The 15,348-nt window shown below is 53.5% G+C and overlaps 1 protein-coding gene across 1 annotated transcript in view; it reads right to left on the bottom strand.

Moving 5' to 3' along the window:
* Positions 1–30: 30 nt before the first annotated feature.
* SULT2B1 (sulfotransferase family 2B member 1) overlaps positions 31–15,348 on the bottom strand; it is a 32,426-nt gene continuing 17,108 nt past the window's right edge. Inside the window, exons 2-7 of the mRNA XM_059152525.1 lie at positions 14,295–14,434; positions 7,861–8,069; positions 6,100–6,226; positions 5,612–5,706; positions 1,405–1,585; positions 31–233 (exon numbers count right to left, since the gene is read on the bottom strand). Of these exons, the coding sequence (XP_059008508.1) occupies positions 55–233; positions 1,405–1,585; positions 5,612–5,706; positions 6,100–6,226; positions 7,861–8,069; positions 14,295–14,434 (931 nt within the window). The 3' untranslated portion in view covers positions 31–54. The remainder of the gene's footprint in view (positions 234–1,404; positions 1,586–5,611; positions 5,707–6,099; positions 6,227–7,860; positions 8,070–14,294; positions 14,435–15,348) is intronic.

Genomic DNA, 15,348 nt, shown 5'->3' on the forward strand with positions numbered 1-15,348 from the left:
CCCTCTAGAGCGCAGCGAGAGCCGGGGGCAGGAGCGCCGCGTTTATTCTCAGAGTCACGGGTTGGGGGGCTCGGAGGCTTCGGGGGTGCTGGGGCTGGGATCGGGGTCCGGGCTGGCGTCGTCGGGAACGTCCCAGGGGAAGGTGGGCAGTCCCCGCATCTGCTCGCGGTAGACACGGTCGAAGGCTTCGCTCTGCGCCACCGTGAAGTGGTTTTTCCAGTCGCCGCAAACCCCTGGAGGTTGTGGGGGAGGGAAGGAGGGCGAGGTGAGGAACGTGGGAACCTTCCCCGCCCCCGACATGCCAGCACCCCCTTCCCCACCTCCGGGCCTTTGCCAGAAGCACCTCCCCACCCCCTTCATCTCCACGTTGCCCCGTTACCTCCTACGGTGGCCGCCTCAGTCCCCAGTCACCTGGCCAGACCCCTGGGCACCCTTCTTGCGCCCTCCCTCCCTCAGCTCCTCCCATCCTACTTGTCCCTCCGGTAGACCTGTTGCCTTCCTGTTTTCCCCTGACCCCTTAAAGCTCTCCGCCCAGAACATCATCTGCCTCCCCACCCAGCATTCCTGCCCCAGTGTCACCTGTGTGACTGTGTGGCTATGACCCATCCCTCACCTCCCTGTCTAGAACAGGGCTTTCTCACCCCAGGGCTCCTGCAACCCCTACGCTACCTCCATTGTGGCTCTGACAGTGGGAATGAAAGCTTTCCCACACTTGGTGCCAGGGCACCGCTGAAGGGCTGCCCTGGGTTCATGGGGTTCAATCCTTAACACTCGCAACAGCCGAGCAGGCAAGGGGTGGGAACTCTGCCCCTTCCATGTGCCCAGACAGGTGCGGGGATCCCTCTGACCCTCACGTTTCTCACTTCGTCATGGGGCTTTAACCTGGAATCCAGGGGCCAATGTCATTCGGATTGTGGTATTTTGAATCTTAGCAAGTGTACACCCCACATACTACACGAGGCCCCTCATGAGGTCTAGGGGGGCTCACTGTGGAGCTGAATAATCACCCCCCCAGATGTTGACCTGTCCTAGTCTTTGGAACCCGTGCCTATGTGACCTTGCATAGCAAAAGGAAGTTTGCAGGTGTCATTGTTAAAGACCTGGAGGTGGGGGGGGGGATCCTGGGTCATCTAGGGAGCCCCCATTTAGCCTCCAGGTGAGAGGCTCCCAGTCAGAACTCACAAAGACTCTGGATAGCCTCAAAGAGTGTGAGTGTGCCCGGCCCCAGGCTAAGCACTGGGGGCGGGGTGGCGTCAATCCTGCATCCACAGTGACGCTGTGAAGGTCATTCTGTTTGGAGCAACCCCAAGTTTCAGCGGGGAAAACTGAGGCCCAGAGAGGTTACGTGACTCGCCCAGGCCACACAGCCAGGTAGTGGCACCCCAGAACCCCTCGCCCCCGCACCTTTCCGGAGGAAGGCACCATGGCGCTGGTCCAGCAGGCTGGGGGGCAGAAGTGTGAAGTTGGACATGGCGTTGGCCTTCATCGCTCCGAAAGCTGAGTGTGCCACCACGGAGCCCAGCGCCTCCTCACCCAGCGGCCGCCCCAGGAATTGGCAGATGCGCTGCACGGAGCCGTGGAGATCCTGCAGGTAGGGGAGAGGGGTGGGATGAGGGGCCGGGCGGAGGGAGGTGGGAGGAAGGGCAAGGAAGGGCATCAATCAGACTCTGAATCTGGGCATCTGAGTCTCAACCCAGAGCTGTCTGTGGGACTCTGATGCTTTGCCTCAGTTTCCCCATCTCCAAGCTGAGGGACTGGGCTCTGGCTTCTGAGAGTTTTCACAGTTAAAAGGTTTTGGAGGGTTCTGTGGGCAGGAGGGAGGGGCGGGGGTGGGATGGAGGTCACAGCAGGGTGCAGAGGTCAGTCGGACACCTTACGCCAAATCACCTTCACTTTAGTTAGAAGTGAGAGTCAGCCTGTCTGTACCCCATATTTGCACTCCCTGCCAGGTCCCCATCCTGGAACAGTGGTCTTGAGCCAGTCCCAGGCCAGCCTCCCATCCCTCTGTCTCCCCTGCTCCCGCACCCCTGGCAGTCTATCTCTGCCCCTCCCCTCCTCTGGGCCCTCAGCCCTAGCCCTGGTCAGGTGGGGTCCTCTCCCTATGGACTCCTTGCCCCAGCCTCCTCCCTGCTCCCAGCCCTCCTATGGCTCCCTAGTGCCCTAGGACAGGAGTCCCAGCCCCCCAAGCCTGACTTTCAAGGACAGAAGTGGTCTGTCCTCCCCCATCCTCTCTTTCCAGACCTTACCATTCCCTGCACTTTGCTCCCTGCAGCCTCGGCAATGCACTCCCAAGAATGCCCCGTGCCACCACCCCTCCACCCTGCAAACCTCCCCACCCAGACCCAGCTCAAATATCCACGCCCTCCTGACAGCTCAAGTCACTGGGGACTGAACATCTCCTGGGTACCAAGCTCTGGTCCAAGCCTCTCGTGTGTATTTGTGCCAAGTGTGCCAGTAGCCCTGCAGAGAGCGGTCCTTACTCCAATTGGTAAATGGAGGCTCAGAGAGGGGAAGACACTTGTCCAAGGTCACACAGCTAGGGAGAAGCTCAAATTTAAGGGTCCAAAGCTGCTGCCTCCCTGCCCCCCTCTATCTTGTTGCCTTCCCTGAAATGCAGCCAGCCTTCTGGTCAGCTCCACCAGCCCCATGGCTCTGATTTTCCAGGTCATTCCTAGTTTCATAACCCTCCATCCCTTTCTTGTCTTGAACCACTGGCGTGTCCCAGAAATTCTAACATGTTGGCAGTTCCTCACACCCAGGGGCACAGCCCAGAAGCTCTGTCAGGCTGCATGGCCCAGTTTTAGGTTTGGAGAATAAAGTTAGATGAGAAAAAAAGTGGTTGTGGGGGGCGGGGTTGGTAATGCCGAAATCTCTGGATCTTCCAACGTGAAGAGATTTACCAGGGTGGGGAAAAAAAAAAAAAACTCAGGTAAGTTGTCAACTCTCTCTAGTATCCAAACCCCCAGGCTCCTCCTCTATAAAACAGGGGTATTAATAATATTGGGGGGAACCATATAAAATGTGGCCAAATATTGGCAACTTTGTGTGGTTTGCTCTAATAGATAACTCACCTATCCATACTTGGCGAGGATTGAATGTGATAAAACCACACGTGGTATCTGACCGGTGGCCTCGGTCACCTTCAGTGGACACTGGCCGCTACCCTTGCTCTTTTACTTTACAAACTATATTCACACCGTGCAGTACCTTGTTATGCAGTAATATGCCAGTGCCCACCGCTGTGGTTCTCACAGTAGCCCCGAGAGCCTGCATTTTCCCACCATTTTTTAAAAAGATTTTATTTACTTATTTGAGAGAGAGACACAGAGATAGCGACAGAGAGCACAAGTGGGAAGGACAGGGAGAAGCAGGCTCCCTGCTGAGCAGAGAGCCTAATGCAGCAGGGCTCAATCCCAGCACCCTGAAATCATGACCCAAGCTGAAGGCAGACATTTAGGCCCCTGAGCCACCCAGGCACCCCTTCCCACCATTTTTTTTTTTTTAATTTTTAAAGATCTTATTTATTTATTTGACAGCGATGACAAGTAGACAGGCAGGCAGAGAGAGAGAAAGGGAAGCAGGCTCCCTGCTGAGCAGAGAGAGCCTGATACGGGTCTCAATCCCAGGACCCTGAGATCATGACCTGAGCCAAAGGCAGTGGCCTAACCCACTGAGCCACCCAGGCGCCTCTTCCCACCAATTTTTAAAAAACATGTATTTATTTATTTATTTGAGAGAGAATATGAGCAGGGGGGAGGGGCAGAAGGAGAAGGAAAAGCAGACTCTCTACAGGGCAGGAAGCCCAAGGCGGGGCTGCATCATGACCTGAGCCGAAGGCAGAAGCCCAACAGACTGAGGCCCCCAGGCGCCCCCTTTCTCACCCATTTTAAGGATGATATGTCTTAGGATCTGAGGGATTTAAGTTTGTTTGTTTGTTTGTTTGTTTTTTAAGTAAGCTCCATGCCCAGCATGGAGCCCAGTGCAGGGCTCGAATTCATGACCCTGAGATCAAGACCTGAGCTGAGATCAAGAGTTGGATGCCCGACTAACTGAGCCACCCAGGCTCCCCAACATTTTAGGGGATTTTAACTGCTTTATTGGACATAAAAAATGCAGGTGTTTCCCACTCCAAAAAGTACTGACAGAAAGAATACAACACACACCTGAAATGCGCATGCAAGAAGGGAACCTGTCCCGGGAGCTTAGTGAGGGGGCATGTAACGGGGGCTGCTCAGGTACCCAGCCTCTGGGAACATCTTTTTTTTTTTTTTTTTTAAGATTTTATTTATTTATTTGAGAGAGAGACAGTGTGAGAGAACATGAGCGAGGAGGTCAGAGGGAGAAGCAGACTCCCTATGGAGCTGGGAGCCCGATGTGGGACTCGATCCCGGGACTCCAGGATCATGACCTGAGCTGAAGGCAGTCGTCCAACCAACTGAGCCACCCAGGTGCCCCTCTGGGAACATCTTTGTCAAGAATCTAGAATGGGGCGCCTGGAGGCACCTGGGACCCCATCATTAAGTGTCTGCCTTCGGCTCAGGTCATGATCCCGGGGTCCTGGGATCGAGCCCCGCATCGGGCTCCCTGCTCAGTGGATAGTCTGCTTCTCCCTCTGCCTCTGCCCCCAGCTCATGCTCGCTCTGTCTCAAATAAATACAATCTTAAAAAAAAAAAAAAAAAGAATCTAGAATGGTTGGCTGTGTTCACTGTGGACTGTTCCTGTAGAAGCCCAGCATCCTCCTCGCAGCCCAGCAAAGCAGTGGGCATTCTTCATGGCACCTTCTTCTGGGAAGCTCTCCCTGAGTGCTCCAGCCAGAAGGCATTTTTCTCTCCCAGGTGCCTGCTCCAGGGGTGTTTGATGGAGTCCAGACAGGATTCCCATGTAACTCCAAAGGCTGTTTCCTTCCACCAGTCCCCTCTGCCTTTCAGGTCACAGCCATCCCTGAAGCTCACTTCCCACATGCCCCAGTTCTGCATGGCTTCCCCTTCTCAGGGCTGACCACTGGCTTCCACCTATTCAGAGACAAGCCAAGGTCTCTCTGGGCCTCCTGTCTCCCCTCTGCCCACATTTCCCACCCCCCATCCCAACTCACTCTGGCCACATGGGCTTCTTTGCTCTCCTAGGAACACATCAAGCATTCTCTCACCTCAGGGCCTTTGCACTGCTGTGTGGTTCCCTCTGCCTGAGACAATTTCCCCCCAGATAGCTCCAGGGCTCCTTCTTCTCCTTCAGATCTTTGCTTGAGTGTCATTTCCCTCTGCCCCCGTCCCCAGCACAGGCCTCCCTGACCACCGTATTTAAAACTGTGCCAAACAAAACAAAACAAAACAAAACAAAACAAAAAACTGTGCCCCTACACATTCCTTTTCCCCTACTCATTTTCGGCTTGCCTTTGCTCCTTCGCTCTGCTCTCTGGCTACCATTTATCTTATTTATCCATGCCCTCTCTGTGGCATAGGAGCTCAGGACCCTGTTCTGTTCACCATTGTGCCCCCAGTACCTGGTGCGTCGCATGGAAGGGTGGGCCTTGCCGAAAGGGAAGGGAAGGGAAGTGGGCACGAGGAGGGGAGGAGTGGGGGGTGCTGGGCTGGGGTGGGGCGGGGGCCTCACCTGCTGCAGCTCCTCGTAGGTGATAAACAGGAAGTTCTCTTTGCCCTGCATCCGAATCCAGCCCTTAATATGGTCAAACCAGGAGCCAAACTGCACTGCGGGCGGAGGGATGGGTGGATCAGGGCCGGGCAGCAAGACCACACCAACCAGGGCTTGGGGCTGGGGCAGGGGGTGTGCCTCACTGGCCCCACGTGGCCCCAGACATGGCGCCTCAGAGCTGGATGCCTCCCCCAAACCCCCCACATCTGGCCCCCTGAAAACCCCTATCTCCCCATCTCTCTGTTTCTGTCCCTTTTCTGCATCTCTGTCTCTTTGTTTCTCTCCTCTCTGTATCTATGTGTCTGTCTATATCCTTCTCTCTGTTCCCCTGTCTCCTTCGCCCTAACGCCTGGGATCTCTGCCTCCCTCTCCTTCATACCCCTCTCCACCCCCTTCCTGTCCGGGTGACTGAGGGGCACCCCCTCACCTCACTTTGCCCCAGTCCTCACCTTCGCCTTTGAGAAAGTTCTGCAGGAACTGGTCCGGCGTGCCAGGGTCCTTCAATTGCCCAGCGATCTTGGAGTAATGGTAGAGGGAGACCACCACGTCCCGGGGGTTCCGGCCCATGTAGATCACCTGGGTGTGGATGTTGGGGAGAGATGAGAAGCTGTCAGACACAGGCAGGACCCCAGCCCCAAAGACTGCATGTCTCCAAGCCTTCCTTCTTCTTATCCTACAGCTGGAACGACTTGGGGTAGATTTCTCAGGGGATTGTCCTGCTAAGATTAGATCAGTTTGCCACATCCCAGAGGATGGGGAGAGTTCCCAGCAACCACATTCTAGGAGGAGAGAAGGACCATTCCTGGACCAGACAGAGTGACAGTTTGGCTTCAGGGAATCAAGACTGGAGGAGGAAGCCATGGGGCTCAGGATGGGGGAGATCAGGGTGAGAGGTGTTGACCCTCCTTCCTACTCCCATAGCCAAGGCCCTAGCTCATCCATTCTTGCCTGGTCCCTGACCTCAGCCTCTTTCCCAGCCTCCCAGCCTCTACATGGCCCCAGGTCTTTCTATACCCAGAGCTGACCCTGCCCTCCTCGACTCTCCAGCACCCCAGGGAAGAGTCCCAACCCCTGAGCCTGGCATTTAAGGCCCCCATGACCTGGCCTTACTCTGTTTACCTGCTTCATATGCCACAACCAAGCTCCCTCCAGCCCCATCAGATATGTCCTTCCCTGGCAACTGTCTCCTTCCCCGAGACCACAGTCAGGCACTCACTTCCTTGGTAATCCCACCAGTCTCCTGGGTGTAATTACTCTATCCATCTCTGTGTGGACCAGCAAATAACAGATACGTGTGTCCAGCCTAGATCTGTCCTATCACATCCTGATTCAGTTATCTCCCTGCCCACTGGCAACCCTCACCCAGCCGCCCAGGGCCGACGACAGAGCTTCCACCTTCCCCTGAGTCTCCCCTCCCGCCGCCCTCCATCCCAGGTGACGACAGCCTCATCCTCCCAGCTGCTTAAGCCAAACACCACGGAGTCACCCTTGACTCATCTGCCTGACACCCACACCCCATCTGTCAGCAAATCCGACTCCTGGTTCCACTTCCAAAATACACCCCAAACCCAGCCCGCTTCCTTCACCTCCTCGGCCACCACCCTGGTCTCTGTCACCAAGGCCCCCCACCTGGACTCCCTGCAGTCGCCCCCATGGTCTGTTCTCCACCTTGCCTCCAGAGGGCGCCTGTGAAAACCCAAGTGGGCTCCCATTCTGCAGCTCAGAACCCTGCCCTGGTTCTTGTCCCTCAGAGGACAAACGAAGTTGCCACCACAGCTCAGGCAGCCCTGCACAGTTGGGACCCTGTAACCTCCCTGACCTTATCCCTACTCCTTTCCCCCTCATTCAGTTGGTTCTGGCCACACAGGCTTCCTTGGAGCCTCAGGCATGCCACACCGGCCCCCAGGCCTTTGCACCTACTCTCCCCTATGCCTGGAATGCTCTTCCCCCAGATGCCCCCACACCCTGCTCCATTCTAATGTGAGTTTATCACCTTGGCATCTTAAAGAGCTTCCTTATCTATTCTCTGCCTGTTACTCCTTAGAATGCGGGCTTACATGGCTGTGTGCTTATTGACCACGGTTCTAGATCCGGTCCAGGGACCTAGGAGGTGTTCAACAAACACGTGCTGAATCCATCAGTCAGTTAATCCATCAGTCAGTTATGTTCTACCCCACCCCAACAGCACCCCGCACCCCTGGCTGTCGCACCTTGGCCTTGGAGTTGAAGAAGGCTTTGGTGAAGAGCTGGATGGGGAGGTGGGAACTCATGAGGCGGGGGCTGGGCTGGTCCGAGAGGCTGAAGGCCCCCATGATGGTCTCACACCAGGGTGCCCGCTTCCAGATGGGCACCGAGCGGATCCAGGATGGGTCCCCATCCTTCAGGATTAAGCTGAGAATCTCAATCATCCAATTGGTGCCTGTCAGGAGATATCGGGCAAATTAATTGAAGATGGGGTGGCGGGGGGTGGGGGCGGGGGGCAGAAAGAAACAGAATCGGATTTCTCAGATGCCTCCTGGCCAGCCAGCGGGGAAGCTGGGGCTGCTGCTTATTATGATTTTCAGAGCAGGACCTCAAGGCTCAAAGAAACAAAGTCGCTGGTGGCCAAGGTGGTGAAGCCAGGAAGCGGCACGCAGGGCAAAGACTGGCTCGCTGTCCACCCAGCCCCATTTCATCTCCCCACCAGGACTAGGACGGCACCGCATTCCCCTCGCCTCCCCTGCAGCTGCGTGTGGGGCCATGTGACCGAGTTCTGGCCAAGTGAGTGCAGGTGGCAGTGACAAGCAGCCTTTTCCAGGCCTGGCCCATAAACACCTCCTACACGGCCCCTCCCCCTTCCCTCTCTGCCGGCTGGTTGTGGGGACGCCCCTGGAAACTGGGGCTCCCGGGGATGGCACAGCCATGAGATGGAAAGAGCCAGAATGCCGAGGGTGCATGGAGTTCCCCCCACTTTCCTCCACGCATTCTGCCCTGCGCGGAGTTTAAAGGAATGACAAGCTTCTAGTAGGTTCCGTGGCTGGGACTCTGAGGCTTATATGTGAGGCAGAAGCATTCCTCTAGTACATAGGGGAATCTGCAATTAAATCAATCCAGGCGTCGGGGCTTAAATTAAAATCTCAGCTGCTTTCACTACCCCTTCTCGGGAGTAACCCCTTGATTTCTGGGGGGACCCACAAATGTTACATAGCAGAAAGGGAGCTCATCAATGACCTGCTTCTCTTGTCCGGATTCCGAGAGACTATCGGCAAATAAGATGAGAAATAATAATAAATAATATTAACAGTCACCTATTATTAGTATTATATTACCCTGGATCTCTGTTTTTGTTGTTGTTTTGTTCAAGATTTTATTTGACAGAAAGAGCACAAGCAGGGGGAGCTACAGACAGAGGCAAAGGGAGAAACGGGCACCCTGCCGAGCTGGAAGCTGATGGCGGCCTCCATCCTACCACCCTGGGACTCGGACCTGAGCTCAAGGCGGACGCTTAGCTGACTGAACCAGCCAGGCGCCTTTGTCTGCTTTTAAGTCGTCTCTGCGACGAAGGTGGGGCTCGAACCCACGACGCCGAGATGGGGAGAGTCGAGCGGCTCACCAGCTGAGCCCGTCGGGCGCACCGGTATTGCCCTGGATTCTAGCACTAACCCAGCGCGGGTTCTTGATGCCCTGCTTCTTGCCCCCAGTCCACTCTCCCATGCCCTTTCCCGGGAGATGGGAGCGGGACCCCTTGAGCAGGTCTCCGGCGCCCGCGCAATGGTAACCTCTGCCAGTAGAGGGCGCCGGAGGAACCCTGCGGCTGGATGGGGCTCGCTTCCCAGCTGGCTCCGTGATGGAGAGCGGCCTGCAGGGCCCTGAATACCCCGCGACACTTTCCGCCCACCCGACCCCGCGCCCCCAGCGGACTTCCTTGGGCCCTCTGCTTCCGCCCAGGGGGAGTGGCTGGCTGAGCCCTCCCTGGGCTCTTCCTGTATCCCCTGGGGTTCTCCTTATTCCCTTGATGGGTTTAAAACACCCCCGCTAGTTCACATGTTCTATTTTGCGGATGTGCAGTAAAATAACGCCTAACGTAAAATTTACGCATTTCACCCTTTTTAAAGTGTCCAGCTCAGTGGCGTTAAATGGATTCAGATTGTTGTGAAACCATCGCCATCCGGCTCAAAGCGGCTTTGGACGAAACCGGCTGCTCAGGGAAGGGAAATTTGGCGATGGCCATCAAAATCACACATTCACAGACCCTTTTCCGGGGAATTCCGCATCTAGGAGCTTTTTCTACAGATATATGCGTAGGTTGTGCAAATGCTATTTGCGTGGGAGGCAGCATTGGCTATAAAGTGTGTATTGTGTATAAAGGCAAAAAGGCTGAAAACTTAGTCAATATTCATCAGTCAGGAGCTGTTTAAACAAGAATTCCCGTGCATCCAACGTTACTGAATACTATGGAACCGTACACAAACAAATGAGCAAGGAAGTTCTTGGTCCACAGTCTTAAGATGTCAGATGGGATGATGTCAAGATACGAGGAAAAAGAGGGGCGCCTGAGTGGCTCAGTCAGCTAAGCGCCTGACTCTTGATTTTGGCTCAGGTCATGATCTTGGGGACATCAGAAAAAGCCCCATGTTGGGGGCTTAAGATTCCTTCCCTCTCTCTCTGCCTCTCTCCCTCCTAAACGAATACAAGGAAAAAGAAAGCAAAAATATAAACAAAACCATAGTACAGAATGGTACCAATAGCGTGTGAACCGTGGGGGCAGGGGGAGTGACAATGTATTTAGGCACCTTTCTGTTTGCACGTACAAATTCTGTAAGGATACACAGAGGCTCTTGGTGATTGCAGAAGGAAAGAGATCTTTTGGGGCAAACCCTTTGTACCTCTTGAAATTTTGAACTATGACTGCATTACTACTACTACTTCTTCTTCTTCTTCTTCTTCTTTTTTGAATGCATTACTTCTTAAGAACAGAATCAATACATTTCAAATTAAAAAAAGAAGCTGGGGGTGCCTGGGTGGCTCAGTGGGTTAAGCCTCTGCCTTCAGCTCAGGTACTGATGTCAGGGTCCTGGGATCTGCCTATATCCGGCTCTCTGCCCAGCAAGCAGCCTGCTTCCTCCTCTCTCTCTCTACCTCTCTGCCTATGTATGATCTCTGTCAAATAAATAAATAAAATCTTAAAAAAGAAAAAGAATTCTCTTGAAACTTGATAATGAGAAAACAAACGGTTTTGATTTAAAAAATGGGGAAAGCAGGGGCGCCTGGATGGCTCAGATGTTAAGTGTCTGCCTTCGGCTCAGGTCATGGTCTCAGGGTCCTGGGATTGAGCCCCATATCGGGCCCCCTGCTGGGTGGGAAGCCTGCTTCTCCCACTCCCACTTCTTCTGCTTGTGTTCCCTGTCTCACTGTGTCTCTCTCTGTCAAGTAAATAAATAAAATCTTTTTTTAAAATGGGGGAAAGGCTTGAACAGACATTTTATCAAAGAAGACACGTGATTGGGGCACCTGGGTGGCTCAGTGGGTTAAGCCTCTGCCTTCGGCTCAAGTCATGATCCTGGACCTGGGACAGAGTCCCGCATCAGGCTCTCTGCTCAGCAGGCAGCCTATTTCCCCCTCCCACTCTGCCTGCCTCTCTGCCTACTTGTGATCTCTCTGTCAAAATCTTAAAAAAAAAAAAAAAAAAAAAAGACATGTGATTGGCCAGTAAGCCACATCCTTAAACACCAAGGATATGCAGATTAAAACCACAGTGATAGTTGGGGCGCCTGGGTGGCTCAGTGGGTTAAGCCTCTGCCTTTGGCTCAGGTCATGATCTCAGAGTCCTGGGATAGAGCCCCCCATCGGGCTCTCTGCTCAGCAGGGAGCCTGCTTTCCCCTCTCTCTCTGCCTGCCTCTCTGCCTACTTGTGATCTCTCTCTGTCTGTCAAATAAATAAAATCTTAAAAAAAAAAAACAGTGATAGCAATATGCACCTATTCCAATAGCTTAGAAACCAAACAAACAGACAGAAAAGCCCAACAATATCAAGTGTTGGCAAGGAATGACGCTTGGTTGACGAGCTCGCCAATGTCGCTGGTGAGAACGCAAAATGAAGCCACTTTGGAAAAAAAGCTTGGCAGTTTCTTATAAAGTCGAGCCAACCTACTTTCCGTAGACTCTGAAATCTCACGTCTGAGTATTCCCCAAGAAAAATATTTCCATGCACTTGTGTGCAAAGCTGCACATAGATGGTAGGAGTCCATCTATGTGACATTCCGGAAAAGGCGAAACTCTAGGGGCCACAAACGGCAGTGGTTGCCAGGGGCTGCGGCTGAGGGAGGAGTTGGCTGCGCAACAGTGTGAAGGGATTTGGGGGCGATGGGGCTGTTCTGTGTCTTGGTTGTGACGGTGGTTATAGGACTATGTGTCTCTCAAAACTGGGAACTCTGAGGGAAATGAAAACATGCGTCCACAGACAGGATGCCCATGTTTCTAGAAGCATTACTCGAGACAAAGCATGCAGACAGCCCAATAAATTACCAACCAGTGAATGTATAAACAGAAAATAGAACGCATACTATGGGACGGCATTCCACCATAAAAGGGAATGAAGAAACACTAACACGTGCTATGGCATGGATGAACCCCAAAAGCGTTGTGCTAAGTGAAAGAAGCCAGACATAAAAGACCCTGCATGGTAGGATTCCATTTATATATAATGTCCAGAATGCGCAAATCCATCGAGTCTGAAAGCTGACTCATGGTGGCCATAGCTTGGGGTTGGGGATGTGGGGTTTTGGGGGTGATGGCTAATGGGTATAGGGTTTCTTGTTGGGATGGTGAAAATGTTCCAGAATGGATAGTGATAAAGGTTGCTCTGCTTTGTGAATACATTACTACCAGAGAACAGTACACTTTAAAATGGGCAAATTGGGGGCGCCTTGGTGGCTCAGTGGGTTAAGCCTCTGCTTCAGCTCAGGTCATGATCTTGGGGTCCTGGGATCAAGCCCCACTTCGGGCTTCCCCCGCCAACCTGTCTCTCTGTCTACTTGTGATCTCTCTCTCTGTCAAACAAATAAAATCTTTGAAAATAAATAAAATGGACAAATCGTAGGAGGTATGAATTATATCTCAAAAAATACCCCTCATGGAACTCCATGGTGAAGAGGGTGAATATCATATTTTGAAATGTCATATTTTGAAAAGACATCTCAAAAATGTCTTGAAAAAGAAATAAAGGAGTCAATTCCCATTGTTCTAGAGAAGGAAAAGCTGAAGTCTGTCCCTTTTCTCACTAAAAGTTCCTCGAGGGACTTTGAGTAAAGTCACCGGAGAACCTCTCCTTGGTTCCAAAGGGATGCTTCATCAACCCATGTGCCCCAGTCTTCTCCCCAGCCTTGCTGATCTTCCCTTGTTCCTTCAGTCTCATTAAGCTGCCTCTGACCCCAGGGCCTTTGCATGTGCTCCTCTCTGTGTAGGACACACTTTCCCACTCAAACCCCTCTTCAGCTTCCAGATCTGGACATGAACGTCTTCTCCCCCATGAAGGCTGCTCTCATCCCCATCTCTTTTTATTTTATTTATTTGAGAGAGAGAGAATGAGAGAGAGAGAGGGAGATCGAGTGAGCATGAGAAGGGGCAGGGTCAGAGAGAGAAGTAGACTCCCACCAAGCAGGGAGCCTGATGTGGGGCTCAATCCTGGGACTCCAGGATCATGACCTGAGCTGAAGGCAGTCACTTAACCAACCAAGCAACCCAGGCACTCTCTCTCTTTAAGATTTTATTTATTTATTTGACAGAGATATCACAATCTCCCTGCCTGCAGAGAGGCAGAGAGAAGAGGAAACAGGCTCCCTGCTGAGCAGAGAGCCCAATGGGGGCTCGATCCCAGGACCCTGAGATCATGACCTGAGCCAAAGGCAGAGGCTTAACCCACTGAGCCACCCAGGCGCCCTCCCCCAGAGCAACTCTTGTTACCTACATTCAATGCTCCCTGCATCTTTCCTTGAGGGCACCCATTCCAACCCTAATTACATAGTAATAGAGGTGATTGCATATTGAAATAAAGTCTGTCTCTCCCAACAAATTGACAGCTGTCTTCCCTACCCACAGCTGGGTCGCCACACAGGGCAGATGATTAGTAAGCAGCTTTTCAGTGACGGAATGGAGAAAATTAAGAGCATCCCCTTCCCCCTCCCTCCCTCCCCGCCTCCTTTCTTCGGCCAATATTTACCGAATCCTTATTAGGTGCCGGGCACTGTTTTAGGCTCAAAGACTACAGCAGTGGCCCAGACCCACTAAACCACCTGCCCTCAAAGAGCTCCTGTTCCAGGGAGAAAACCAGAGAATAAGTCAACAAACAAAAGCACAATATAGGTCCTCATGGTGACAGGCGCTCTGAAGGAAAGGAGATTTAGTTAAGGGGCTGGAGAGGGACAGGGTGGAGACCCTGCTTTAGCTGGGAGGTCAGGGGAGGCTTCCCTGGGGACCGAGAGCCCACCTGGCAGGAGGAAGAAGGGACACCTGGTGGGTGGAGGGATTCATCAGGGCAAAGGCCAAGTTCAACCCTGTAAGGAGCAGTTCCAGAGCCCCACCGCACCCTACCCGACCCCCAGCCCCTCTGCGCGCCCTTCTCAGGCTCCGTGGCCGCCACCCCGGCCCCCCCGCACCTGGCAGGTACCTGACTTGGGGTAGGTGATGATGAAGATGTCGTCATCCTGAACGTCTGCGTTCTCTACCATGCGGATGCTCTCCGGCGAGTAGATGCCAACGGGGAAGGGGACGCCCTTGTACCGGAAATATTCGCCGGACAACTTCTGGCTGTGGGAGTGTGGGGGAGACACCGTGAGCACCAGGGAGCAGGGAGGAGGTGAGGACAGGCGTCAGTTCTGGAGGTTGGAGGTGGGTGGTGGGCAGAGGACTCTCAGGGCAGGAGGGAGGGAGAGCAAGAGACAGGTGAGGGGCGCTCGGATCCCCACGGGAACCCTGGCAGCAAATGTTCCCGGAGCCTCATTTCTTCATCTGCAAGGTGGGGATGGTTTACCCAAACCCCACAACGAGACTCTGAGGTCAGGAGGGCTATTAGCTGCCTTTTATGAATGAAGAAAGCAAGGCACTGAGAGGTAGAGTGACTCCCAAAGCCACACAGCCGGTGGGACACGGAGCCCTTCACAACTGTAAAGCGGGGCTAAGTGCTTTTCTCTCCCCCACCTTTTGCCCCAACCCTTGAGGAAGAGGTTAACTCACCACCCCATTTTACCAACAAGGAAACCGAGGCCACAGAAGCTATGCGCCCTGCCCGCTCCTTCCTTGCAAGGCTATGGAGCACAGAGCCCACCATTCAAACCCAACCCAGGGGTCACCATGAAGCTGAAACACTTCTGTTTTTGTTTTTGGCTTTTAACATTTTAAAGTAATCTCTACACCCAACATGGGGCTCGAGCTTACAACCCTGAGATCGAGAGTTGTCTCTTGCTCTACGGGCTAAGCCCACCAGGCACCCCGAAGCTGAAACAGTCCGAAAGTTCAAGCCCCTCACTTGAGCTGCCTTTCCAAAGTCCCCATGATGGGTCCACAAAGCCGCAAAATGAGATGTTCTAAGGGCAAAATCCATTCAACCTGCTGTAGCTTTCCGTGACAGCCTCCCCTGGGGTCTCCTGCCCCTGGCGTGTGGGAGAGGGGTGGGTATTGGGGGCCCTCGCTAAGGTGAAGGGGAGCTCGCCCCCCCAGGGTAT

This window comes from Mustela lutreola, chromosome 16 (assembly GCF_030435805.1).
Source record: "Mustela lutreola isolate mMusLut2 chromosome 16, mMusLut2.pri, whole genome shotgun sequence".
Lineage (NCBI taxonomy): Eukaryota > Metazoa > Chordata > Mammalia > Carnivora > Mustelidae > Mustela > Mustela lutreola.